Genomic DNA, 25,008 nt, shown 5'->3' on the forward strand with positions numbered 1-25,008 from the left:
TCTTCCCATCGAGGGAACTCTGCAAACTTCGACAAGGGGATATCAACACTAATTAAAGCTGGCAACAACCAATATTTCTCATACAAACATTGGTTTAACGTCTATGATTATGAATTGCACAAATCAAGAAACAGTGATTCAGTAACAGAAATGTGGCAGATTGTGATTAGTTGGTGGACAGCAAGATACAGACAGGGAGTTCCAAAGTGCAGCACGGAGGGAAAAAGCCAGTTCCTGGCCTTTGACGGGGTTGGCAGAGTTGTAGGACTCAAATTATTTTGTCATTTCCTATTTTTATATTACGATATTTGGTTTGCAATCAATTGTGATCCAGTCATCTAAGTGAACTTGTTTAAGTTTTCTTATTACTTGGTAATTTAAAAAAGTGACTCAGACTCTGACCAAGTGACTCGAGACTCGGACTTGGACTCGACACAGGTGACTTGGTCTTTGGTCACTACACCCCTGTTTCCTTTACTTTTTCAATCCTGTAAGTTACAGACCTGGTTTGTTAAAGACACTGGACACTATTGGTAATTGTCAAAGACTAGTCTTCTCAGTTGGTGTATCTCAACATATGCATAAAATAACAAACCTTCAAAAAATTTGAAGTTGCGAGATAATAATGAAAGAAAAAACACCCTTGTCATGTCCTTACTCTATGGTCACACGAAGTTGTGTGCTTTCAGATGCTTGATTTCGAGACCTCAAAACCAAATTCGCTGAAAAATTCCTTCGTTCTCGAAAACTACGTTACTTCAGAGGGAGCCGTTTCTCACAATGTTTAATACTATCATCAGCTCCCCATTACTCGTTACCAAGTAAGGTTTTATTTTGAGTAATTACCAATAGTGTCCACTGCCTTCAAGTCTGCTAGCCCAATCTGGTCATAACTTTGAGGAAACAGTTTCTTTACCTTTCCTCGTAAGACGACTGATGATGGAGCCTCGCTGCTGGAATGGGGACGTGATTTCCATCTCCTCAAATACCTGTGCTCTCTGTCCTGTCATGACCGCTAGATCATCAGTAAACTTCACACGGTCTGCAAGAGTTCATCCCAAGAAATGTACATGAGTCAGAGACTGAGGGAAAAGTCTCACGAATTTCCAAAAAAATCTACTCCACGGTAGTAGAATATATTGCAAGACAAGTTCTTAAAAGAATGCATTAATCTACCCAGCAAGTAGATACATATATACACATCGTCAGCAATAGGTCCTATGGCAATTAAATAAACATAATGATTAAAAGCTCCTTACATGAAAAATTTGTAAAAAAACTTCAAAAATATATCATGTCTATCTTTGTTCTATTTGTCAGTCCGTTCGTTCTTGTCCCTGTTTATTGTCTGTCCCCAGACATCCCTACATAAGCCTCGGCTTCCAGATCATGCCTCCATACTCTATTTGTTTGTTTGTCTCACCCTCATTAAATAGCTTTGTTTATTGGTTATTCCTTTAAAACATTGTTTGTACTCTGTTTTCATGAAGTATGGAAATAAATATCAGTTTGAATAATAATTATAATAATAAACGAGACTTATAAAGCGCATTTTACAAAATTCAATGCGCTGGAAGAGTGCTACGGAAAAGACGATTATGAGAATAGATGTGTTTTTAATTTACTCTTGAATGTCTGGAGTGTGTTGGTGTTCCGAATATGACTTGGTAGGTCGTTCCAGCACCGGGGACCAGTGACTGAAAAGGACCCGTCCCCTGCCCTTTTGTGTGTGCGAGGGATTGTTAGATTCTGGCTGGAGCGGAGCCCACTCCGCCAGGTTTGTTGAAATTTAGCGACTCTGTAAGGTATTGTGGAAGTACGTTAGAGAGTGCTTTGTGCATGTTCACTGATGTTTTGAAGGTGATGCGTTGTTTAACTGGTAACCAGTGTAATTGTTTGAGAAGAGTGGATGCGTGTGTGTATTTGGGTTGCGAGAAAATAATTAGTGCAGCATTGTGAATGAATGAATAAATCAAATCAAAATAAGAATGTTTTACTCGGAAAACGGATGTTTCTATTTGCCAAACAAATACTGTGAAGACCACTCTTGATCAATAAACTCCAATCACCAGGAGCTCAAAATATGCAAAAGCAGTTTTGCAAAATCCATACTAAGGACCTTATAGGTCCGAGCAGACGACATGGTGTTACCGCGTTGTTGGTGAGGGCGCTGTTCGTTGAGAAGGGTTGTGTTTTTGTTCTTCGTCTGTCCTTGTGCTTCAAGTTGTCATCGTATTGTCGTCTTTTGTGTCAGTCCCGCCTTCAAGCGCCCCCCCCCTTTTTTCTTTCTTCACAGTGGGATGGGTGGTTTGTAACTGTGTGGTGGGTATAAGGGGACATTCTTTGTGGCAGGACGGCTTTGTAGAGGTGCTTGTCACCTATTCCTCCTCGCCACTCACTGGCTTGGTATTTTTTAGCTATTTCGCTTCTTGGTTTCTTTATGTATCGATTTGTATATTTATATTTTTATGCCAGTGTGAAGTCTAATAAAACTAAAAGTAAACAAAATAGACATTGACACCTCAACCTGCAATGCCTCAAATTATTATAGAACGGAAAATTGTTTCTGAACAGACAAGAACACGAAGGAGAAACACTTGTAATACCTCTTGGGACGAACATGTTGTCTCGTAGATGGCGTAGCTCGTTCACCAACTCCAGCATGATCTCTGACTTGCACTTGGTTTGCGGTGTGTGGGTAGCGCGTAGTTTCTGTCCCACATAGCGTTGTAGCATCACCTCATGGTCTGTCTCGCAAATCATTCTCATCATCTACACGTTAAAAAAAATTAAAAATTAAAAACCTTAAAGACAGTGGACACTATTGTAAATTGTCGAAGACCAGTCTTCTCACTTGGTGTATCTCAACATATGCATAAAATAACAAACCTGTGAACATTTGAGCTCGATTGGTCGTCAGAGTTGTGAGATAACTAGGAAAGAAAAAAACACCCTTGTCACACGAGTTGTGTGCTTTCAGATGCTTGATTTCGAGACCTCAAATTCTAAACTTGAGGTCTCAAAATCAAATTCGTTGAAAATTACTTCTTTGTCGGAAACTACGTCACTTCAGAGGTAGCTGTTTCTCACAATGTTTTATACTATCAACCTCTCCCCATTTATACTCGTTACCAAGTAAGGTTTTATGAAAATAACTATTTTGAGTAATTACCAATAGTGTCCACTGCCTTTAAAGGAACTGGACACCTTTGGTAAATGTCAATGACCAGTATTCTCACACTTGGTGTATCCCAATAGAAATAAAAAATATGTGAAACTTTTTACTCAATTGGTCATCGAAGTTACAAGAAAATAATGGAAAAAAAAATACCCCTGTTGCACATTTGTACAAAAGGCTTCAGGCCTGAAGTCTTTAATTATTTGAGTGACAAATACCTCTTTCTCAAAAAAGCTCTCCATTGCTCGTTCACAAGTAAGTTTTTATGCTAAAAATTATTTTGAGTAATTACCAAAAGTGTCAAGTGCATTTAAAGACCATACAAAACAAAAATGAACATGCAAAGCCCTGTCCTTCTATCGGATGTTTTGGGGGGTTAATGTTACATATGTACCTGTATGTTTTTCTCTTAAATATTTATACGTCGGCTTACAAGCCGCCCGGAGAATAAACCGCAGGAGTTCAAAAAAATGTCAAAATCAACATATAAACCGCGGTTTATAATCCGAAAATTACGGTACTACATGTACCCATTCCTACCTTGAATGCAATAAATGGCTTCAGCATCACAAAGAGTGGAGTACGCACAGTGATGACAAAATCCATGAAGCTCCATAGAGCTAAACCACCTGTAGAAACAATACACACAACAAATTCAAACATTAGCAAGATTTCATTCTTGGCTTAAAGACACTGAAAAGTCACATTATTGGTAATTGTCAAAGACCAGTCTTGTCACTTGGTGTATCTCAACATGCATAAAATAACAAGCCTGTGAAAATTTGAGGGTTTTTATAAAATCTTACCCATCATTCCTGAACCGAGTTCCTTGACAGCTGAAGCAATGCGGAACCATTCCCGGGATAACTGGCTCTCAAAACAGACCATCATCATCTTCAAACCTGCAGGAAAAATACATTATTATTTTTATTGTTATTATTATATTTGCATAAACAAAACCCCAGTACCTGATTAAATTTCCAGACATACCCCCCCCCCCCCAAAAAAAAGAAGGCGGCGGTCTCTATAAAAAGAAGCGGGCAGGGACGCTAAGCATCCCTGGCCTTAACTCACCTAAGAATCCAGCCTCGTATAGTGAGTCTGGAATGACAGAGTTTGAGTCTCGGTAAGAGATACTCGTATGACTCGGCAGGTCTGTGAGCGATGAGTAATGATGTTGCTTTGGGGGGATTCCCCCACCACCACCACCACTCCCAGGCGCACCAGCAGGGCGGGGCTGACGCTTGGGTGGTAGGAGGGCATACAGGATCATGGTGAGTGCGAACGAGATGTCTGATGGTCGGATCTTGGGAGAATCTATGTAAGAAGGGAATGTAAACCAATCAATCAATAAATCCATCCATCCATCAATCAATGAATGAATCAATAAGTCAATCAGTCAAAACGTTGATTTAGCTGTAACTAATTAATTGTCAGCTTCAAAGCTAGTATACACTGGCTATTTATATGTGCACTCCAATTTCAAAGACTGCTTAGAAACCTGGAAATATCGTATTAAAGATGCTATGTCAGATTTTTGGCCGATTTGACCCCCAAATTTTGATTTAAAATTCAGTAGGTATTTTGATGGGGGTCGAGAAAGTTACAAGCTTTCATTTGAGTTATTGCTCGAAAAAGTCTGCCAATTATTAGTAGCAGTGAAATAAAGTGCTCAAAATTAGTTTTTGTCGGGATCCCGACAATATATCACGTGACCAATTCTTTTGTGTTTCATAAGAAACGTGTTAAATTTTTGTCATGTTCACAACCATTAAAAGTAAAAGTTAAACTTTTTTCCGTTAGAGCGGCTGATACTCTTTGAAATAACATTCACTCAAAAAAATCTATTTTTTAATGTTTGGGCCAAAAATCTGACACAGCATCTTTAAGAGTAAAATCTTAATAGCATACCGCTACTACCAGCTCCTGAACAATGTTCCCCTTTCAAGACGAGGTCTCGGCAACATATCAAAGATCACTGATAATGTCATTAAATGGATTCTGTAATTCTTTTTTCCCTTTTCCACCATGCTGTACATATGAATTTGCTTATGTGTTAAGATGTAACTTCAATCCAAGTATCCCGACCTGGATTTTTTAAAAGTCTTTTCTTGTCTTTTTGATGAATTTTAAAGTTTTCTGTGTTTTTGTAAATTCTGTAAATTTTGTATCGTTTCGAAAAGTAAAACAAAAGGTCAATCGATGAATCACTCAATTAATCTGTCAATAAATTGAAAATTAATGTGGCTTTTTACAACAGATTTAAACATCATGGGCGTGAGCCGTCGAGTCCAATTGAAGACCTTCAAGTCCAGGGCCTGACATACAGCTAGAGTTTACAAGGGTTGAACACGGACTGACCTTTTCTCCCACAGCCGACCCTCAAACATAGAGGCAGGACGAGGTACAACAAGATGGTCTCCGTCCGTTCTGCTGAGTTGAAGACAGGTGTGCCTCCGAACACTTGCTCCAGGGTATACAGGTCCTAAACATGGGAAAAATAGTCATTCCTAATCTTAGACCGGTGGTCTATTAATGCATAAATCAATCCTGTGGCAGCAGCAGCTTCAGGTAGCTGTTGGTAGGTGACTAGGCAATTGGTAGGCGGTTGGTAGGCGATTGGTAGACAATTGGTAGGCGATTGGTAAGCGATTGGCGGGTGATTGGTAGGCAATCGCTAGGCGATCGGTAGGCGATTGGTAGGCAATTGGTAGACGATTGGTAAGCGATTGGCGGGTGATTGGTAGGCAATCGCTAGGACGATCAGTAGGCGACCGATAGGCTATTGGTAGGCGATTGGTAGGGTTTGGGGCAGCCCTGGTAGGAGGCAAGTCTTCCACTGCAATAGAGACCGACTAGGTGCAAGGGATTATATATTTGCTCAAGGTTCTTTTCAAAAAATTTGCTGCACAAAAAAAAATGTGTGTTTTATTCCGCCACATTGCATGGGGAAAAATTTATTGTGGGAAGCTTGTTCTGCTAAGCACACAAATTTGCTTAGCATGAAATTTCTTTCTTGATAAAAACAGGATTACCAACCAAATTTCCATTGTTGTATGTTGCTTCTTACTGGTATTCAACTGGTGTTTGCTTGTACTGAAAATCAAATGGAAATTTGGTTGGAAAACCTGTTTTTATGAAGGCAAAAATTTCATGCTTAGCAAATTTTTGTGCTTAGCAGCTCCATGAAATTGGGCCCTGCTGTAAGGACCTCCTGGACAAAACTTTCTGCAACAGAGATAAATAAATAAAAATTCGCAGGGGCTTCATCTTGTGGAAGAAAAAGCTTTTAGAAATCACCAGTTTGTTTTGAAGCAACACAATGTTCCCACATCTTAAAAAACACACCAAAAATAGTATGCTTTGTTCTTAAAAGCTTTGTTAGTTCGCTGTCCAGAAGCGAAATGTGCATTTTAACAAAGCAATGTGCTAGAGGGCCTACCAGGCATCTAAGCCTGCCAACTTGCCTAAAAAAAAGAAGAATATTTTGACACTCAAAAGTAACTTAATATCAACATTTTGATATTTTGGTTTGCAAAGTGATTCTGCAATTGTGAGGACTGTGGCCAAACAAAACAAATAAATAAATAATAACAATTGTCAACATTGTTGCAACTCCTACATCTACATCTATGATAATTCTTGTCAAAGCTTGTTCAGCATCTTGAGCAAGGTGAGAAGACAAACTGAAGACATTTCAGTTTTATATGTGGGAGGAAAACCCCAGAGAATCATTCCAGGTAAAACCCACACAGTCGGGTAGGGACTCGAAAACCCAATCCACATGGTGCCCCTGGTAGGATTTGAACACTCAGAATCATCCAAAACGCAGAAGGGATCCACAAACAGTTTAAATTTTCTCAACTTGGAACCCTACCTGACCCAACTTTCCTGTTTTTCCCCCCACTTTTAGTGAATTGTCATGAGTGACAACATTACAATAAACCATTCCATTCCAGATCAGCCCCCCCCTCCCCCCCCCCCGTAAAAAAAAGATACCCCATAAAACAAAACTTTAAAAAAAACCCACAAAATGTCACCCTTCCCACCGTTAACATACTTTTCAGCCACTTTTCATAATTAATGTAAATTTTTTCCTCAAAACTAGGCCTCACTAAGTACTCCCCCAAAAATCTTACCCAGTTATATGCCTGTATACCCATATACCCCTTGTATAGGCTTGTATAGGATGCAAGCACTCACTGAGATGATGAGACAATTAAAATTAAAATTATTCCTTTGCAGGCAGTGTTTGATGAGCTTTTGTTGATCATTTTCTCTGTTCCCTTATCAAATCCTCTTTCCCAAAAGTACACCATAATTTGTGCCCCCTTTCTCTCTTTCTCAAAAGTGCATTCTGAATTGTTGGGTAACATTTAGCCTGTCCCCGCCCCCCCTTAAAGTTCACAATTAATACTACGAAATATATAAACTAAAAAGTAAATATTCCACCAATATCTCACCATATCCCACCAATCCATTTTATACTAAGAATGTACCCATTTCTTGTACACTCAGTATCGGATACTGCACTCCATCCACCTGTTGCATACCCAAAAGGGACCGATTTGAAATCCCCTCCAACCATTATACACCCAAGAGGGAGTGCAATCCCTCCAACCAATTTTAAACCCAACTGAAATCCCATCTATCCATTGTAGGCCGATACTTCAACTCAAAAAGTGATATCCAACGAGCACCCAAATCTAAATTACATATAACATAAATGTACCCAAATGGGTACTGCAATGAAGGTACTGCATGCCCATTGGAATCCCAATCGCGTATTTTACAAAATGTATACCCAAACAGGTATTGAAATCCCATTCACCCATTATAGACAAAAACGGGTACCGAAATCCCATTCACCCATTAAATACCCAAACAGGTACTGAAATCCTATTCACTTATACCCAAACAGGTACTTCAATCTCACCCATTACATACCCAAATGGGTACTGAAATCTCATTCACCAAAATACCCAAACAGGTACTGAAATCCCATTCACCCATTAAATACCCAAACAGGTACTGAAATCCCATTCACCCGATATATACCCAAATGTGTACTGGAATCCCATTCACCCATTAAATACCCAAACAAGTACTGACCAATCCCATTCAACCTTAATAGTAATCCCAAACGGGTACTGAAATCCCATTCACCCATTATATACCCAAACAGGTATTGAAATCCCATTCACCCGATATATACCCAAACAAGTACTGACCAATCCCATTCAACCTTAATAGTAATCCCAAACGGGTACTGAAATCCCACTCACCAAATCAGGCTACCCTTATTAAGGAAATGACTCGACTAATGGAGAACGGGAACAGATCACATGCAAGTGAATTAGGAATCCACAAAATGAAAAAGAACTGATTAATAAAACAAAGCCAGGGAGGGAGGGGGGTGGGATAACTCCACAGGAGGACACGAGACTCGACAAACTGGCCAAGACAACTTTATGCACACAATGATGCAACAATGGAATGTACACATAGAATCAATATTGTTAAATTGGGGATGCATATATAAATCAGCACGGTGACACAAGGCACAAGGCTTGTTTATAAAGAACAAAACGATTCATTACAGACACATAAACAAACGACACCCTTAAGTCACCAAATGGTGTGCTCCATATTTGGATATCTTTGACAGAATCAGGCAGTAAAATAAGCAATTGATTTCGGAACCAAATAATTAAGCAATATCCCTTTTTTATATTTGAAATGATGGAAAATACGTCTGGCAGTGAACCTGCTAGTGTTAAAGCCATTATACACTTTCGGAACAGAAAAAAAAAAAAAAGTTCACAGATTTACATGTACAAATAACTAAGAGGGTTTACAGAAGGTAATGGTGAAAGACTTCTCTTGAAAAAAGTTATTCCATGAAATGCTTTACTTTTCGAGAAAAACATTAAAACAATTATCAATTCTCGTTGTCGAGAATTACAGATTTATTTTAAACACATGTCATGACACGGCGAAATGTGCCGAAACGAGGGTGGGTTTTCCCCGTTATTTTCTCCCGACTCAGATGACCGATTGAGTCTAAATTTGTTATATTAGTTGTGATGCACGAAGTGTGGGCCTTGGACAATACTGTTTACCAAAAGTGTCCAACGGCTTTAAGTGATCGAAGCAGAGGAACAAGTACTGAGGTACAACTTATATATGACATTCACAGACTGACATAATTTTCTCATCAAAAACCAGAAATGATACAGAAAAACTATTTCCAATGAGAGTATATAAATCATTCAGACAATCGTTTCTGCCAGTTTGGAATGTACTTCAATTTGTGATGAATGGCTATTTTTTTGCTTGCCTATTAAATTAGTAAACAAGTAACAATTGTCAAACACACACTCCAACATGGTACAAACACAATGGTGACTCACAGATGCTTTGTTTATCTTCAGTAATAAAAAAAATAATAAAAAAATTAAAAAATACTGATCACCAATTTTAAAACCTGTAAAAAGCAGGGGGGCAAAAACAAATTTGGCCCGTTCTTTTCTTTTAAAAAGTCACAAGAGGAGAGAAATTTTTAAAAATGAAAAAAGAGGAGAAGTTCTGAGAAAGAAAAAAGAGTTAAATTCATCAAAGTTTATAAAAGTGAAAAAGAACGGCAGCGGAGTGCCAAAGCAATGGCCAATTTCATAACGCCGCTCGTCACCGCTTAGCAGATATCTCCTCGCTAAGCATGGATGGATACCTGCTAAGCACATTTCAACAAGACAAGAAAGAAAAAATAACACCAGCACAACACAGATTTGGATTGTTCAATAAATAAAATAGAAATCTCATCTGGCAAAGTTTTGTCCACTGCGGTTTTGTGGCACTGCAACAACAAAAAAAGGATCGCACGGCGGCGGCTTTATGAAATTGGTCTGTTGAGGGCAGCAGATGAAAGAGGAAGGGGGGTAAGGGGAGAGGGGGGTAGGGGGGGGGGAAGGCTCAGCGTAACTTGCCTTGGATCTCATCCAGTACTGATGCTGATGGGGGTGAGTGTGGCACCGTTGACGAGGCACGGAAAACAAGACCAACGAGAAACGAGAGTCAAAGACAAGTGATCACGTTTTAAAAAATGCACATGGCATGGCAATACGGTGTGGAGGGGGCGGGTGGTCATCGCTCAATTGGTAAACTGCGGTACTTTGTGACTTTTTGCTCAAATTCAGCCCGAACAATAAACTTGGAAGAAGACGGGAGAAAACTTTTGGATGCTGGATGGATCCTCATTTGTAGAGTTGGGGTCTGACCGGGGTACAACCGTATCCAAACTGTGATATTCCGGTTGGTAATTAGGAATGGTGGAATGCAAGGGTGGCCAAACCTAGCACCCAGCGACCCCACAAAGTCACCCAGTAGGAATTATGAATAGATCCTCATTGTGAAAAGCGGGATCCAACTGGGGTAACACTGCATCCCAGCTGGGATGTTTTGGGTGGTAACAACCCTACAAGGTAGAGCAGAATGCAAACGAACCTACTACCTAGTGACCCCCAAAAGTCACCCAGTTAGGAATTATGAATAGATCCTCGTTGGGAAAAGTGGGATCCAACTGGGGTAACACTGCATCCCAGCTGGGATGTTTTGGGTGGTAACAACCCTACAAGGCAGAGCAGAATGCAAACGAACCTACCACCTAGTGACCCCCCAAAAGTCACCCAGTAGGAATTTGGATAGATCCTCACTTGGGGAAGGTGGGATCCATCTGGGGCAACACTGCATCCCAACTGGGATATTTGCGTGGTAATTACCCTGCTAAGCTTAGTGGAACGCAAGCGGCCCCAATTGTCACCCAGGTGGATAAGATCCTCATTAGGAGAAGTGGGGTCCAACACCTTATCCCAACTGGGATTTTTCGGATGGTAGTTACCCTTCTTTAGGCATACATGTAGCAAAATGCAAGGCTGACCGAACCAAATAGACAAAAGAAATGACAATTCAACAATTTTTTGCAAAAAAGTGTTTGCAAGAGTTGAGATTGTCGATATGTATTATAAGCATTCTGTTCGCCAGTTTGCCTGCCGGTGCTGCATGCTCACAAGGAGTTGAGATGATTTTGAAAAGGCTAACGGTCCAATTGATAGTGCAAGTTTTACAGTGTCTTAAGCACTTATTAAAAGCCTATCAATAGAAGGCTTCAATACTTTCAAACTTGATAACTACTTTAAAAGGTAAGTACAATATTGTTGCTGGGTTGTTTGGGGCCGTTTTGGGTTTTTGGGGGTTGTTTTGGAGTTTTTGGTGTTGTTTTCTCTCAAACTGTCTCATTTTCAAACCCCAACCGTAAACAAATTTTTGCCGCTACACAGTTACCAATTGAGCGCTGATGATGATTGTGCTGGAACACTCAGTTAATCCATAATCAATAACTGATAATCGATTGGGTTATAAAACTGCTATTGAACAGTTAGTCTATCTTTAATGGGGGGGAAAAAAAAAAGATTTTTTTTTAATAGAGAAGTAGAAGAGTAGAGGTTATCACTACTGTTAACTGATGCAGATGGGATACAAGTCCAGAGGTAGTTTTCAAATGCACACGCTTTTCATAGCAAAGGGGAGAGTGTATCTACTAGAAAAAACGGGCAATTTTTTTTTTTTTTATTATTATAATTTTTTTTTTCAATTCAAAGAATTAAAAAAAATATTGTATGCAACTGTTTTTGGTCCTCTGTATCCCTTACTGGATCTTGTATTAATTTGTTGAATTAAATTTAGAATTGTTAGTAGTCAAAATGAATTATACACGCTGACATCTCAATAACAAGACTTGTTAAAAAAAAGAAAAACCAGTCAACGTAAAAATGACAAAACACATCGTCTCTGCACAGAGACAGACGGAACCCCAAAAAACAAGACGTTGCTGTCAAAAAATGAAATTAAAAAACTGGCACACTGTGTTGGATATTCAAAAGCAACAGGATGGTTTAGAAGGCTACGGTGCGGACAAAACGGTTCACATTGGCCAGTTTCATATAAAAATATCCGTCTTTAACAAACCATACTCGTTTCAACGACAGCATGACACACTACCATGGTGAGTGCCATAATCAAACTAATGACATCAGGAGACTGAGGGGTGGGGAAAATAATTAACGGGACAAAATTATTTCCCTTCAATAAAAAAAAAACCCAAAACAATCAGTTAATATTTAGAGTACTTGAGTACTGAGTATATTTGAGTAATGTTTAAGTAGCCTTGAGTAATGAGTAGATTTGTGAAATGATCAAGTAGCCTTCAGTAGCGTAGCCTTGAGTACTGAGTAAATGTGAGTATCGATTGAGTAGTTTCAAGTAATGAGTAGATTTGTGAAATGAAGTAGCCTCGAGTACTGAGTATATTTGAGTAATGATTGAGTAGCCTTAAGAAACGAGTAGATTTGTGAAATGATCAAGTAGCCATAAGTAGCGTAGCCTTGAGTACTGAGTATATTTGACAACTGACTGAGTAGCTTTATGTATGAGTACAGATGTGTATTGATCAAGTAACCTTAAAGGAATACGTTGCCTTGGATCAGTCGAGTTGGTCTTTCAAAAGCGATTGCAACCGTTTGTTATAAAATGCATATGATTAGAAAGATATTTTAAAAGTAGAATATAATGATCCACACAAGTATCACTCGAAATTGCGTACGTTTTCCTTTTACCTCGTCGACAAACACGGTCGGCCATTTATGCGAGTCAAATTTTGGCTGACCGTGTCAGTTCGCAAAGTAAAAGGAAAACCACGCAATTTCGAGGCAAATGTGTGTGGATCATGGTATTCTACTTTTAAAACATCTTTCTAACCATATGCATTTTATAACAAAGGGTTGCAAACGCTTTTCTAAGACCAACTCGACCGATCCAAGGCAACGTGTTCCTTTAAGTAATGAGTAGCCTTGAGTACTTGGTATTTTTTTAGTAATGATTGAATAGCCATGACTAATGAGTTTCCTTAATAATGATCAAGTTACTGTGACTATACAGATTTTGAAAAGAACAAAAAATGAAGATATTCCACTACACATTTGAACCAGCGATCTACTTGGAAAGCCTCGAGTAATGAGTTTCCTAATGATCAAGTAGTAATGAGTTTCCTAATGATCAAGTAGTTGTGAGTACAGATTTTGAAAAGAAAAAGATTAAGATAACCCACATATTTAAACCAACTATCTACTTGGTCTACATTTTGTCCATTTCCCTCCAATCCCCCCCCCCCGACCCCCACCCCGCCATAAGGGAAAAACCCAACAAACTCCCATCACAAACCTTCATGCAATGCATCTGCATCGCCACCAGACGCACCACGGCTGAGCAGAAGACTGGTGGGGGAGTAAAGCGCATCCCAACTGACGGAGAGGCCATCGTGAGTAAAGACAGACCGTCCCCACCCCCAGGGGCTGAGCCGTCGCAGAGAAGCAGGGCTAGGCAGATGTTCAGCAGGGACTATAAGATGAAAAATCAAACGGTTTTTGCTCGGGTTGATACAAATTGTATCCTTACAGGCCTTGCTCTTTATAAGCGTTTTGTTAAAGGTACTGTACACATTTGGTAATTGTCAAAGACCAGTGTTCTCACTTGGTGTATCCCATCATAAGCAGAAAATAACAAGCCTGTGAAAATTTGTGCTCAATTGGTCATCGAAGTTGTTAGAAAATGATGAAAGAAAAGACTTCTAGCTAGAAGTCTTTTATTATTTTAGTGAGAAATTACCTCTTTCTCAAAAACTACGTTACTTCAGAGGGAGTCGTTTCCCACAATGTGTTATACTATCAACAGCTCTCTAATGCTCGTTACCATGTCAGTTTTTAAGTTAATATTTGTTTTGAGTAATTACCAAACGTATACATGTACCTTCCCTTTAAGTAGCAAACCAGGCTAATAAACTATTGGTTCAACTTACCCCTGTACTTTTTGTAGCCCTGATTTTAAACATGTATTGTCATACATAAATGTATCTTTTTGATGCATTAATGGTAGCAATCATTGACAAATAAGCAGTCACAATAGTGTCAATTTTACAGCATTTTGAACAGTAACCCAGTTCTGCTAAGCAAGATTGTCTGGGCTTAGCATTTTGATCAGTATGTTGTAATTGTCTTCAGTTGAAAGCCAGACTCTGATGCTAAATGCTGCTTAAACTGTAATTGCATAGAAAATATGAGCAGTCTCAACAACGTCATTAAAGCCCGGTTCGTACTTCCTGCTATTGCCAACGCGATCATGCAAATTGTTATGTCACACCTCTGTTTTTGCTGCGAATGTTTCACGGAGTTGAGCACATTTCAACTGCTGCGAAATTCTCGTTGGGAATTTGTGACGTCAAAATTTGTATCGCCGGCCTTTAGACAGCATTTTGAATGACAACCCTGTTCTGCTAAGCATGATTGTCTCTGCTGAGCATGACTGTCTGTGCTTAGCAAATTTATTGTGCTTACTCGTTGTATAAGCTTGATTACCTTAAGGTGAGGGAGATGGCTGATGATGCTCTGCCTGGTCAGAGTCACATAGATCCCCTTCAAGAAGTTGGCTGCAGACTCCCAATCCATGTGACGCTGCAACGGAAAACAGACTCCAGACAATTTGAAAATATACTTTTAGGGTTTGGGTACTTTTTGTACGACACAAAACAAAAAAGCCCACAGACTTACAATAAACTTACACGGTTTAAAGATAATGATGATAGAAAGCTTCCCTTAAAGTATTATTTGTCGAGTTGCTGTAGTTTTTTTGAGAAACGAGTAAAACCATTACATAAAAATTATTTTCGCATGTCCAATGGATTTACGCTACTCTCCAGAGAAAAATTGCTCTGTGATTTTCACCTTTTTCCCAAAAAACTTGACAACTAATGAAGCTGAAACTTCTACAGGTAAATTCTATTACATATATCTTTATGCACAGTGGGCATCAGATTCCTATAAGATTCGTGTAGTTTTTTTTTCTAAGGGTTAACCTGGTTATGTCTGCTGCCACCCTAGCGTCCCAAAGTCTCCCATTGGATTTGAAACTGTTGCACTCCAGCCCCCTTGAGAGAAAAGGGGCAAGAATGTCAGCATATGATCCAGGCAAACTGGCAAAGTGAACATGAGACGCACTAGGGCCCGGGCAGGGCCCAAGAAGCCTGGAAGCTTTATCGCCGTATTTTTGACCAATTTGTATCACTTCCAGGGGTACAAATGTACATTCCTTCGTACCCAAAACAGTTAATAAAGGCTGGAACACATTACCACCAAAGATATCCCACCACCAAAGCAACTTAAAGCTACGGCGCAACAAAAATAACAGAACACTGATTAAAACTGCGCAGGCAGAATCGTGTATACCCTCTGGAGTATTTTATATACTATTAAGAACGCCCTCACGGGTAAAAAATACAGCGCATTAGATTTGAATTGTTGCACTCATTACCATGAGAGTTGGCTTCTTGTGAATTTTGTTGAAGAGTTTATCGAGTCTCTTGAGGATGAGGATGAGGGCTGGGCGTAGGTCCTGACTGGTCCAATCTGTCTGTGGGATCATCTGGGTGATGTACATCTGTAGACCCTTGCACCCCATGGTGATAGGGTCATGGGGGGCTACCTTTAGTAGGGTGTGGGCGACCTCGGCTAGCCTCTGTGGTTTAGTTAAGAGAAAAAATCAATACAAATCTGTTCTTTTCTCCAGAAGACAATCAGAGCATTACGTGGTGTTACCGCAAACCTTTCCATATCATATTTCCATCATGCAAAGTTTCAAATCCTACTGGTTTTTTCCTGTTATGTTTCTGTACACCAGTTTCTGTTTTGAAGCTTTCACCGCCTGAGGACCTTTGCATCCAATTTAGAGCCCCCAAGGTCGCTAATCACAAACAAATTCTCATCTCAGTGTACTCTTTTCTATTCCATGCCCATTGTGTTTTAAGATTTATGTACCAGTCGCTTTTCCATTGTTTTGTATGTACATGTATCTATTGTTTCTCAACGTTTTAATACGTGTACAGCTCAATCTTTTGCGTTGTAGTTCTTCAGCAATTTTTAACAAACTTTTTACCTTGTATTCAAGTGTATTTAATCCAACCGTTTTAGAAATTGAGGTTGCAAATAAAACTGCTGTCTTCTTATTCTTCTTCTAAATAATGATTACCAGAGTAGGGTTAGCATTAAAAGGAGTTGTACAAGTCTTGACAAAAATAAGTTTTGAACCAATGAGTTTTCAAATTCCTCAATAATCCCTCTTTCAGCCTGAAAAATCTTAAGAGCCACCATTCATCTTCTTTCAAACACCAGGGGTCGATTTCACAATGAGTTAGGACTCGTCTTATCTCGAGTTAGGACAAGTAACTCGTCCTAACTTAGGATTAATCTTAAGGTCTGCATGCTACAGTGGAGGGTTGGGACTCGTCCTAAGTCCCAAGATTAGTCTTCAGTTAGGAAGAGTTTTTTTTTTGGGGGGGGGGGGGTTGTTATTTTTACCAGATGGCATCTCTGATCCAGTAGTTCCAGCGAAGAGGATGAGCTGTGTTGTCTAGAATCATTGTGGGGCCTGAGCTCCTTCAGCCTAGCCAGACTATGGCAGTAGTAGCCGGCCGCTATGCTCAGCAGCATGTCTCTTGGCTTGCAGAATTCATTCATAGGTTCTGCATCCTCGGAGTCGTCTTCGTAACGTCTACGCACTCTGTAGTCATTGTACCTGGTGGAGAGGAATAATTTTATATTAATTTTGGTTTTTACCCATACATCGATGTGTGTTAGCACTGTATACTCAGTACTTTCCCGAGTCCTGTGAAAAAATATCACAGGCATGTTACTCGGGTGGGATTCGAACCCACGACCCTTGCAATTCTAGAGCAGTGTCTTACCAACTAGACTACCGAGGTTGCCCGGCAGCTAGAGGCAGTTCGAATCCTATGTTTTAGGAATAATTTTGTTAAAGTCTTCATTCCTAATTTGACATATCCAACAGCACAAGTAGGAACATTAGTTATTCAGTCATCATATTTGGTACTTCGAAAAAAGCAGGAATCATTTGTCGTGTGCAAATGGTGAAGGCTTTAAAGCTATTGGACATTTTCGGTAAACAGTATTGTCCAAGGCCCATACTTCGTGTATCACAACTTATATATAAAATAACAAACCTGTGAAAATTTAGGCTCAATCGGCCATCGAAGTCGGGAGAAAATAACGGGAAAACCCTCCCTTGTTTCCACACGTTTCGCCGTGTCATGACATGTGTTTAAAATAAATCCGTTATTCTCGATATCAAGAAATTGATAATTGTTTTAATGTTTTCTCAAAAAGTAAAGCATTTCATGAAATAATATTTCAAGGGAAGTCTTTCACCATTACCTTCTGTAAACCCTGTAAGTTATTTGTAAATCTGTGAACTTTTAATTTTTTTTCTGTTCAGAAAGTGTCCAATGGCTTTAATAGATTTTTCAGGCTGTTTAAAGGATTTGGATACTTTTTCAAAATGTCCATAGATTTACATCAAACTTACAGGGTTTGAAGATAATGATAGTGGAAAGCTTCCCTTAAAATATTACTTACTGAGGTGCTGTAGTTTTTGAGAAATGAGTGAAACAATGTCATGAAAACACGTTTGTAAAATATTAAAATAATTTTCGTCTCATGAGACAAAAATTATTTTCATGACATTGTTTTACTCATTTCCCCAAAAACTACAGCACCTCAGCACGTAATATTTTCAGGGAAGCTTTCTACTATCATTATCTTCAAACTGTGTAAGTTTAGTGTAAATCTGTGGACATTGTGTTTTTTGTCTGACAAAAGCTACATAGACCCTTTAACCACAATTTGTCTAATGGCAACCAAATCTGAAACGAGACTAAGGTAGGAAGAATATCATGCCTGGTTTGGGGAGACGATAAAGTCAGAGCTAACATTTGGGCGTAAACTCGGCAAGACTGCAGAGGTCTTGTAGCTCAAAATCTTTACTGGACCAAAAATAATTCCACTCGTATCAAAATAAGAATAAATTATCTTTAAAAAAAAACAGTCACAATCATTATCAAAGAGAAGGTTTATCCTCAGTTGATACCTCAACTGAAAGTGTTCTTCATGTGAATTTTCCAATAAAATATCTAAAATAAGCTAATCCCTGATCAAGTGAATTAATCGGTGAATCATGAGCTAATAATTAGGATTAATAAGAGATTAGACTAATGATAGAATACCTGAACTGAAAGTCTTCCCTCATGTCTTCTTCACCAAGTTCCATTCCTCCTATATTCATGGCTGACTTGCGAGAAGCTTTGTGGACGGAGCTCTGCTGGGAGTTATTAGAACTCTTGAAGCTCGTCGTTGCGTTTACGTTTTCAATCTTGCGACTGGGTCCACTTGTACTACTGTCCAAACAAATGGCAAACAATATTTTAAAAACAACAATTCTTTGGCATTACAAAGAAGACACTTTCAAGACAAAAAGGGCAAAAAAAACATGTTTGGCGTCCTGCCTTTTTGAAAAAAGTGAAGATTTTCTTTCTTTTTCTTTCTTTTTCTTTGAAATGGCCGCCTGCCACATTTGTTTATGACAACTGACTAAGCTATTTAAAAAAAGTAGACATATTTTGTGTGTGTTTGCAAAAGTAACTTGATCTACATGTACATGAAATGGCAGTGTATGTATGTAATGTACACTTTGTGGAGTTGTCTATTTATAACTCACCGTGCCAATGTCTCAGCTCCGATGATGAGAGACTTCATGCAGATCCCCATGCTGTTTATAACGGCCGTCTCTGACTTCGCTGCGCTGGGATTGTCTCTCTTCTTGGTCTGCTCCTTGACATGGTCTAGGTAGAGGGGGACAAGGTCTGCCAACACGGTCTGAGGAACAATAAAGGAAGTATTTTCAAGATTTGTTAGGCTGGGGTCTCCCCACACAAGGCCATCTACCCTTGGACCGGGGATTGTATGAGTACACTGGATCAAATTTCACAGCTGATAAGCGCAAAAAATTCTTGCTTAGCAGAAAAATTCTTGCTTAGTAAAAAAATCTTGCTTAGCCAAACAAATTTTGCTGAGCAAAACAATGTTTGCTAAGCAGAAATATTCTTGCTTAGCAGAACAAATCTTGCTTAGCAAACAAAATCTTACTTAGAAAACAAAATCTTGCTTAGCAAAAAACTCTTACTTAGCGGAAAAAAAATCTTGCATAGAGCAAACAATCTTGCTTTAGAGCAGAAACAGTTTACCAAGCAAATTGTCATATTGTCAGTGGCTCCCTGGCAATTTTTACTTGAGCATTACTCGGGAGAACTGGGTAGAGATTGTTTATTGTATGGCCATTTGACTACCAGCGCTGCATACTGGCCGATACTCCTAAGGAGTTACAAATGTAAGATAGAACTTCAGAAAAGTGTAAGCAAATATGGGGTAAGGCCTACATGGCTTGATGAAGCAAAAAAGAAACACAAATTATTACAAAGCCACTTACCAGCATTTGTGCACTCCTTATGGACTCGGGTGCGTATGCCACCACTATGGCACAGAGTCTGATTGCCTCACTGACGCTGAAAGTCGCTAAGTGATCATTGCTGTAGCAGAAATCCTACACAAAAATGTAAATTCAAATTAGTTAACAATTATAAAAATAACAGGACCTCAAGAAATCCTTGAGTTTGTAGGCATTTCATTGAATAGTTTCTCGAAACATGACTGTTCGCAAGCCTTCATGCATGATATTTGGTCCTTGTAAAAAAGTAGGACCATTTTATTGGGTACAAGGGCAGACCTACTGATGTAGTCTTAATAGACTTTTCAGGGTATTTAATCACAATTTTTCAGATTTGTCCAGGGCCATAACAATCAGACGTAATTTTGAAATAATATCATGCCTATAAACCTACCAGTGTCTTCATGTGTTTTTCACCGGTAACCAGCTCCAGAAATTGGGCCTCTGGGGTCGATTTCACAGAGAGTTAGAACTAGTACTAACTCTTGGAGATATTAGAAACATGTGGCTCATCCTAACTCGAGACAAGACTAGTCTTAACTCTTTGTGAAACCTACCCTTGGACTGTTGGTATTAAAGAACTAGAGGGCGCACTGGCCTATATATGCGACCCGGCATGCGCGCAGGCGGCCATTTTCTAAGTGGACAAAAGAGGCATCGCACAGCTTGTGTTTGTGCGGCCGTTTTGTAAGTTGACACAACAGCATCGTGTATAGTCATCCTATAATGCATGTTGATGATGTAGCCAGAGCCATGGCCATGTCCGGATTGGCGACTGGGGCTGTTGCTAAGAGTTGCTAGAGATGTCCTATCATGTTGATGATGTAGCCAGGGCCATGGCCATGTCTGGATTGGCAGTTGTGGCTGTTGTTAAGATCTTGGTATTTCCTATCCTTCAATGCATGTTGTGGGGATGTAGCCAGAGCCAATGGCTATGTCCGGATTGCCAGTTATGGCTGTTGTTCAGAATATTGCTTGAGATTTCCTCTCCTTCAATGCATGTTGATGTTGGGATGTAGCCAGAGCCAATGGCTATGTGCGGATTGGTAGTTGGCTGTTGTTAAGAGTATTGCTAGGGATGTCCATGTTGGTGACCCAGCCATAGCCATGTCAGGATTAGTGTTTGCTACGAGTGTTGCTATATTAAGGCCATCCTATCATTCAATGCATGTTGATGGGGCAATCCAGCCAGAGCCATGATTACATCAGTTTGGGGCAATCCAGCCAGAGCCATGAGCCAGAGCCATGATTACATCAGTTTGGCTTTGCTGATGTAGCCAGGGCCATGGCCATGTCTGGATTGGCAGTTGTGGCTGTTGTTAAGATCTTGGTATTTCCTATCCTTCAATGCATGTTGTGGGGATGTAGCCAGAGCCAATGGCTCCGCCGGATTGCCAGTTGTGGATGTTGTTCAGAATATTGCTTGAGATGTCTTCTCCTTCAATGCATGTTGATGTTGGGATGTAGTCAGAGCCAATGGCTATGTCCGGATTGTCAGTTGTGGCTGTTGTTAATGAGTATTGCTAGGGATGTCCTCTCCTTCCACGATGTTGATGTTGGGATGTAGCCAGAGCCAATGGCTATGTGCGGATTGGTAGTTGGCTGTTGTTAAGAGTATTGCTAGGGATGTCCATGTTGGTGACCCAGCCATAGCCATGTCAGGATTAGTGTTTGCTACGAGTGTTGCTATATTAAGGCCGTCCTATCATTCAATGCATGTTGATGGGGCAATCCAGCCAGAGCCATGATGACATCAATTTGGCTTTGCTGATCTAGCCAGAGCCAATGGCTATGTCCGGATTGGTAGTTGGCTGTTGTTAAGAGTATTGCTAGGGATGTCCATGTTGGTGACCCAGCCATAGCCATGTCAGGATTAGTGTTTGCTACGAGTGTTGCTATATTAAGGCCGTCCTATCATTCAATGCATGTTGATGGGGCAATCCAGCCAGAGCCATGATTAAATCAGTTTGGCTTTTGCTGATGTAGCCAGGGCCATGGCCATGTCTGGATTGGCAGTTGTGGCTGTTGTTAAGATCTTGGTATTTCCTATCCTTCAATGCATGTTGTGGGGATGTAGCCAGAGCCAATGGCTCCGCCGGATTGCAAGTTGTGGCTGTTGTCCAGAATATTGCTTGAGATGTCCTCTCCTTCAATGCATGTTGATGTTGGGATGTAGCCAGAGCCAATGGCTATGTCCGGATTGCCAGTTGTGGCTGTTGTTAATGAGTATTGCTAGGGATGTCCTCTCCTTCCACGATGTTGATGTTGGGATGTAGCCAGAGCCAATGGCTATGTGCGGATTGGTAGTTGGCTGTTGTTAAGAGTATTGCTAGGGATGTCCATGTTGGTGACCCAGCCATAGCCATGTCAGGATTAGTGTTTGCTACGAGTGTTGCTATATTAAGGCCATCCTATCATTCAATGCATGTTGATGGGGCAATCCAGCCAGAGCCATGATTACATCAGTTTGGGGCAATCCAGCCAGAGCCATGAGCCAGAGCCATGATTACATCAGTTTGGCTTTGCTGATGTAGCCAGGGCCATGGCCATGTCTGGATTGGCAGTTGTGGCTGTTGTTAAGATCTTGGTATTTCCTATCCTTCAATGCATGTTGTGGGGATGTAGCCAGAGCCAATGGCTCCGCCGGATTGCCAGTTGTGGATGTTGTTCAGAATATTGCTTGAGATGTCTTCTCCTTCAATGCATGTTGATGTTGGGATGTAGCCAGAGCCAATGGCTATGTCCGGATTGTCAGTTGTGGCTGTTGTTAATGAGTATTGCTAGGGATGTCCTCTCCTTCCACGATGTTGATGTTGGGATGTAGCCAGAGCCAATGGCTATGTGCGGATTGGTAGTTGGCTGTTGTTAAGAGTATTGCTAGGGATGTCCATGTTGGTGACCCAGCCATAGCCATGTCAGGATTAGTGTTTGCTACGAGTGTTGCTATATTAAGGCCGTCCTATCATTCAATGCATGTTGATGGGGCAATCCAGCCAGAGCCATGATGACATCAATTTGGCTTTGCTGATCTAGCCAGAGCCAATGGCTATGTCCGGATTGGTAGTTGGCTGTTGTTAAGAGTATTGCTTGGGATGTCCATGTTGGTGACCCAGCCATAGCCATGTCAGGATTAGTGTTTGCTACGAGTGTTGCTATATTAAGGCCGTCCTATCATTCAATGCATGTTGATGGGGCAATCCAGCCAGAGCCATGATTAAATCAGTTTGGCTTTTGCTGATGTAGCCAGGGCCATGGCCATGTCTGGATTGGCAGTTGTGGCTGTTGTTAAGATCTTGGTATTTCCTATCCTTCAATGCATGTTGTGGGGATAGCCAGAGCCAATGGCTCCGCCGGATTGCAAGTTGTGGCTGTTGTCCAGAATATTGCTTGAGATGTCCTCTCCTTCAATGCATGTTGATGTTGGGATGTAGCCAGAGCCAATGGCTATGTCCGGATTGCCAGTTGTGGCTGTTGTTAATGAGTATTGCTAGGGATGTCCTCTCCTTCCACGATGTTGATGTTGGGATGTAGCCAGAGCCAATGGCTATGTGCGGATTGGTAGTTGGCTGTTGTTAAGAGTATTGCTAGGGATGTCCATGTTGGTGACCCAGCCATAGCCATGTCAGGATTAGTGTTTGCTACGAGTGTTGCTATTAAGGCCGTCCTATCATTCAATGCATGTTGATGGGGCAATCCAGCCAGCGCCATGATGGCATCAATTTGGCTTTGCTGATGTAGCCAGGGCCATGGCCATGTCTGGATTGGCAGTTGTGGCTGTTGTTAAGATCTTGGTATTTCCTATCCTTCAATGCATGTTGTGGGGATGTAGCCAGAGCCAATGGCTATGTCCGGATTGCCAGTTGTGGATGTTGTTCAGAATATTGCTTGAGATGTCCTCTCCTTCAATGCATGTTGATGTTGGGATGTAGCCAGAGCCAATGGCTATGTCCGGATTGTCAGTTGTGGCTGTTGTTAATGAGTATTGCTAGGGATGTCCTCTCCTAAGCTCCACAATGTTGATGGTGGGATGTAGCCAGAGCCAATGGCTATGTGCGGATTGGTAGTTGGCTGTTGTTAAGAGTATTGCTAGGGATGTCCATGTTGGTGACCCAGCCATAGCCATGTCAGGATTAGTGTTTGCTACGAGTGTTGCTATATTAAGGCCGTCCTATCATTCAATGCATGTTGATGGGGCAATCCAGCCAGAGCCATGATGACATCAATTTGGCTTTGCTGATGTAGCCAGGGCCATGGCCATGTCTGGATTGGCAGTTGAGGCTGTTGTTAAGATCTTGGTATTTCCTATCCTTCAATGCATGTTGTGGGGATGTAGCCAGAGCCAATGGCTATGTCCGGATTGCCAGTTGTGGCTGTTGTTAATGAGTATTGCTAGGGATGTCCTCTCCTTCCACGATGTTGATGTTGGGATGTTGTAAGATGATACAACTTCGTATGTTATGATTATAAGTCAAGCTTTATTTCAGATAATGAGAGTTGACTGTTACATGCGGGCGGCCATGTTATAAGGTGATACAATGCATTATGGGAAGTAAACACTAGACTTGAGTCAGTCTGCTTATGGCATACTGCTACATCCTCTCTTCTACACCTACCAGTGTCTTCATGGGTTTTTCACCGGTAACCAGCTCCAGAATGTCCAGTGAATCCTTGCTGTCTTTCTCCATGGAGAGAAGAAGACGGAACAGACACTTGGGAGAAATCTAACAAAGAAAAAAAAGTTCATCAACATCAGGAATGTCTTTCCCAAGAATTTCTTAGGAAATTTTGAAGGAATCTCTAAAGAATTTCCTAGGAATTCCCAGGTACATGTATCTCCCAAGAAATTCCTAGGAATTTTCTAGGTATTTTGTCACAAGTGAATGGTTCTTGTTATGTTCATTTCTTTATTCATTTGATTTATTCTTTATTTACAATAGGTAAACATCAGCTCAGCATGAGCGCTGTTTTCCACTGTTGTCCAGTCCAATCTCTAAAAACATACAAGTCTGTACAATAATATTTTTACAAAAGTATAAAACCGAACTATAAAAGGGATAAGGAAATTATAAAATATTCTCTAGCTTTGTAGCCCACCTTTTGCGGGTTGATCTCCTCCTCTCCCTGCAGAAGGGGGGCAGCACTGCCGAATAACTACCGGGAAAAAAAGGTGAAACAATGGGATAAGTGGTTAAAACCTTTGGAGGAGCTTGAGATTTAACCAGTTCGCTTTATGATTACAAATAAATCATTTTCCTGTTACGCATGCAGAATTATTTTCACTTCAATTGCACATTTTTAAAAGGAAAACCAAAAACTAAAATTGTTTTCTAAATTAAAAAATGATCTACAGCTTTATAGTGTAAGACAAAAAG

At 40.4% G+C, this 25,008-nt stretch overlaps 1 protein-coding gene across 6 annotated transcripts in view; it reads right to left on the reverse strand.

The window, feature by feature from the left end:
• Positions 1–25,008, reverse strand: part of LOC117298266 (protein unc-80 homolog) — a 123,862-nt gene that overhangs the window by 2,547 nt on the left and 96,307 nt on the right. For 4 of the 6 annotated variants that reach the window (XM_033781413.1, XM_033781415.1, XM_033781416.1 and 1 more), the window contains 16 exons: positions 24,731–24,787; positions 24,250–24,357; positions 19,619–19,732; positions 18,851–19,008; positions 18,360–18,530; positions 16,639–16,855; positions 15,596–15,799; positions 14,644–14,739; positions 13,454–13,630; positions 10,165–10,188; positions 5,540–5,663; positions 4,253–4,495; positions 3,985–4,080; positions 3,719–3,807; positions 2,607–2,772; positions 917–1,042 (listed from right to left, as the gene is read on the reverse strand). In XM_033781413.1, coding sequence (XP_033637304.1) covers positions 917–1,042; positions 2,607–2,772; positions 3,719–3,807; positions 3,985–4,080; positions 4,253–4,495; positions 5,540–5,663; positions 10,165–10,188; positions 13,454–13,630; positions 14,644–14,739; positions 15,596–15,799; positions 16,639–16,855; positions 18,360–18,530; positions 18,851–19,008; positions 19,619–19,732; positions 24,250–24,357; positions 24,731–24,787 — 2,170 coding nt within the window. The remainder of the gene's footprint in view (positions 1–916; positions 1,043–2,606; positions 2,773–3,718; positions 3,808–3,984; positions 4,081–4,252; positions 4,496–5,539; positions 5,664–10,164; positions 10,189–13,453; positions 13,631–14,643; positions 14,740–15,595; positions 15,800–16,638; positions 16,856–18,359; positions 18,531–18,850; positions 19,009–19,618; positions 19,733–24,249; positions 24,358–24,730; positions 24,788–25,008) is intronic. The other 2 variants (XM_033781412.1, XM_033781414.1) reach the window with 2 other exon arrangements.

The sequence above is a fragment of the Asterias rubens genome, chromosome 13 (genome assembly GCF_902459465.1).
Source record: "Asterias rubens chromosome 13, eAstRub1.3, whole genome shotgun sequence".
Taxonomy (NCBI): Eukaryota; Metazoa; Echinodermata; class Asteroidea; order Forcipulatida; family Asteriidae; genus Asterias; species Asterias rubens.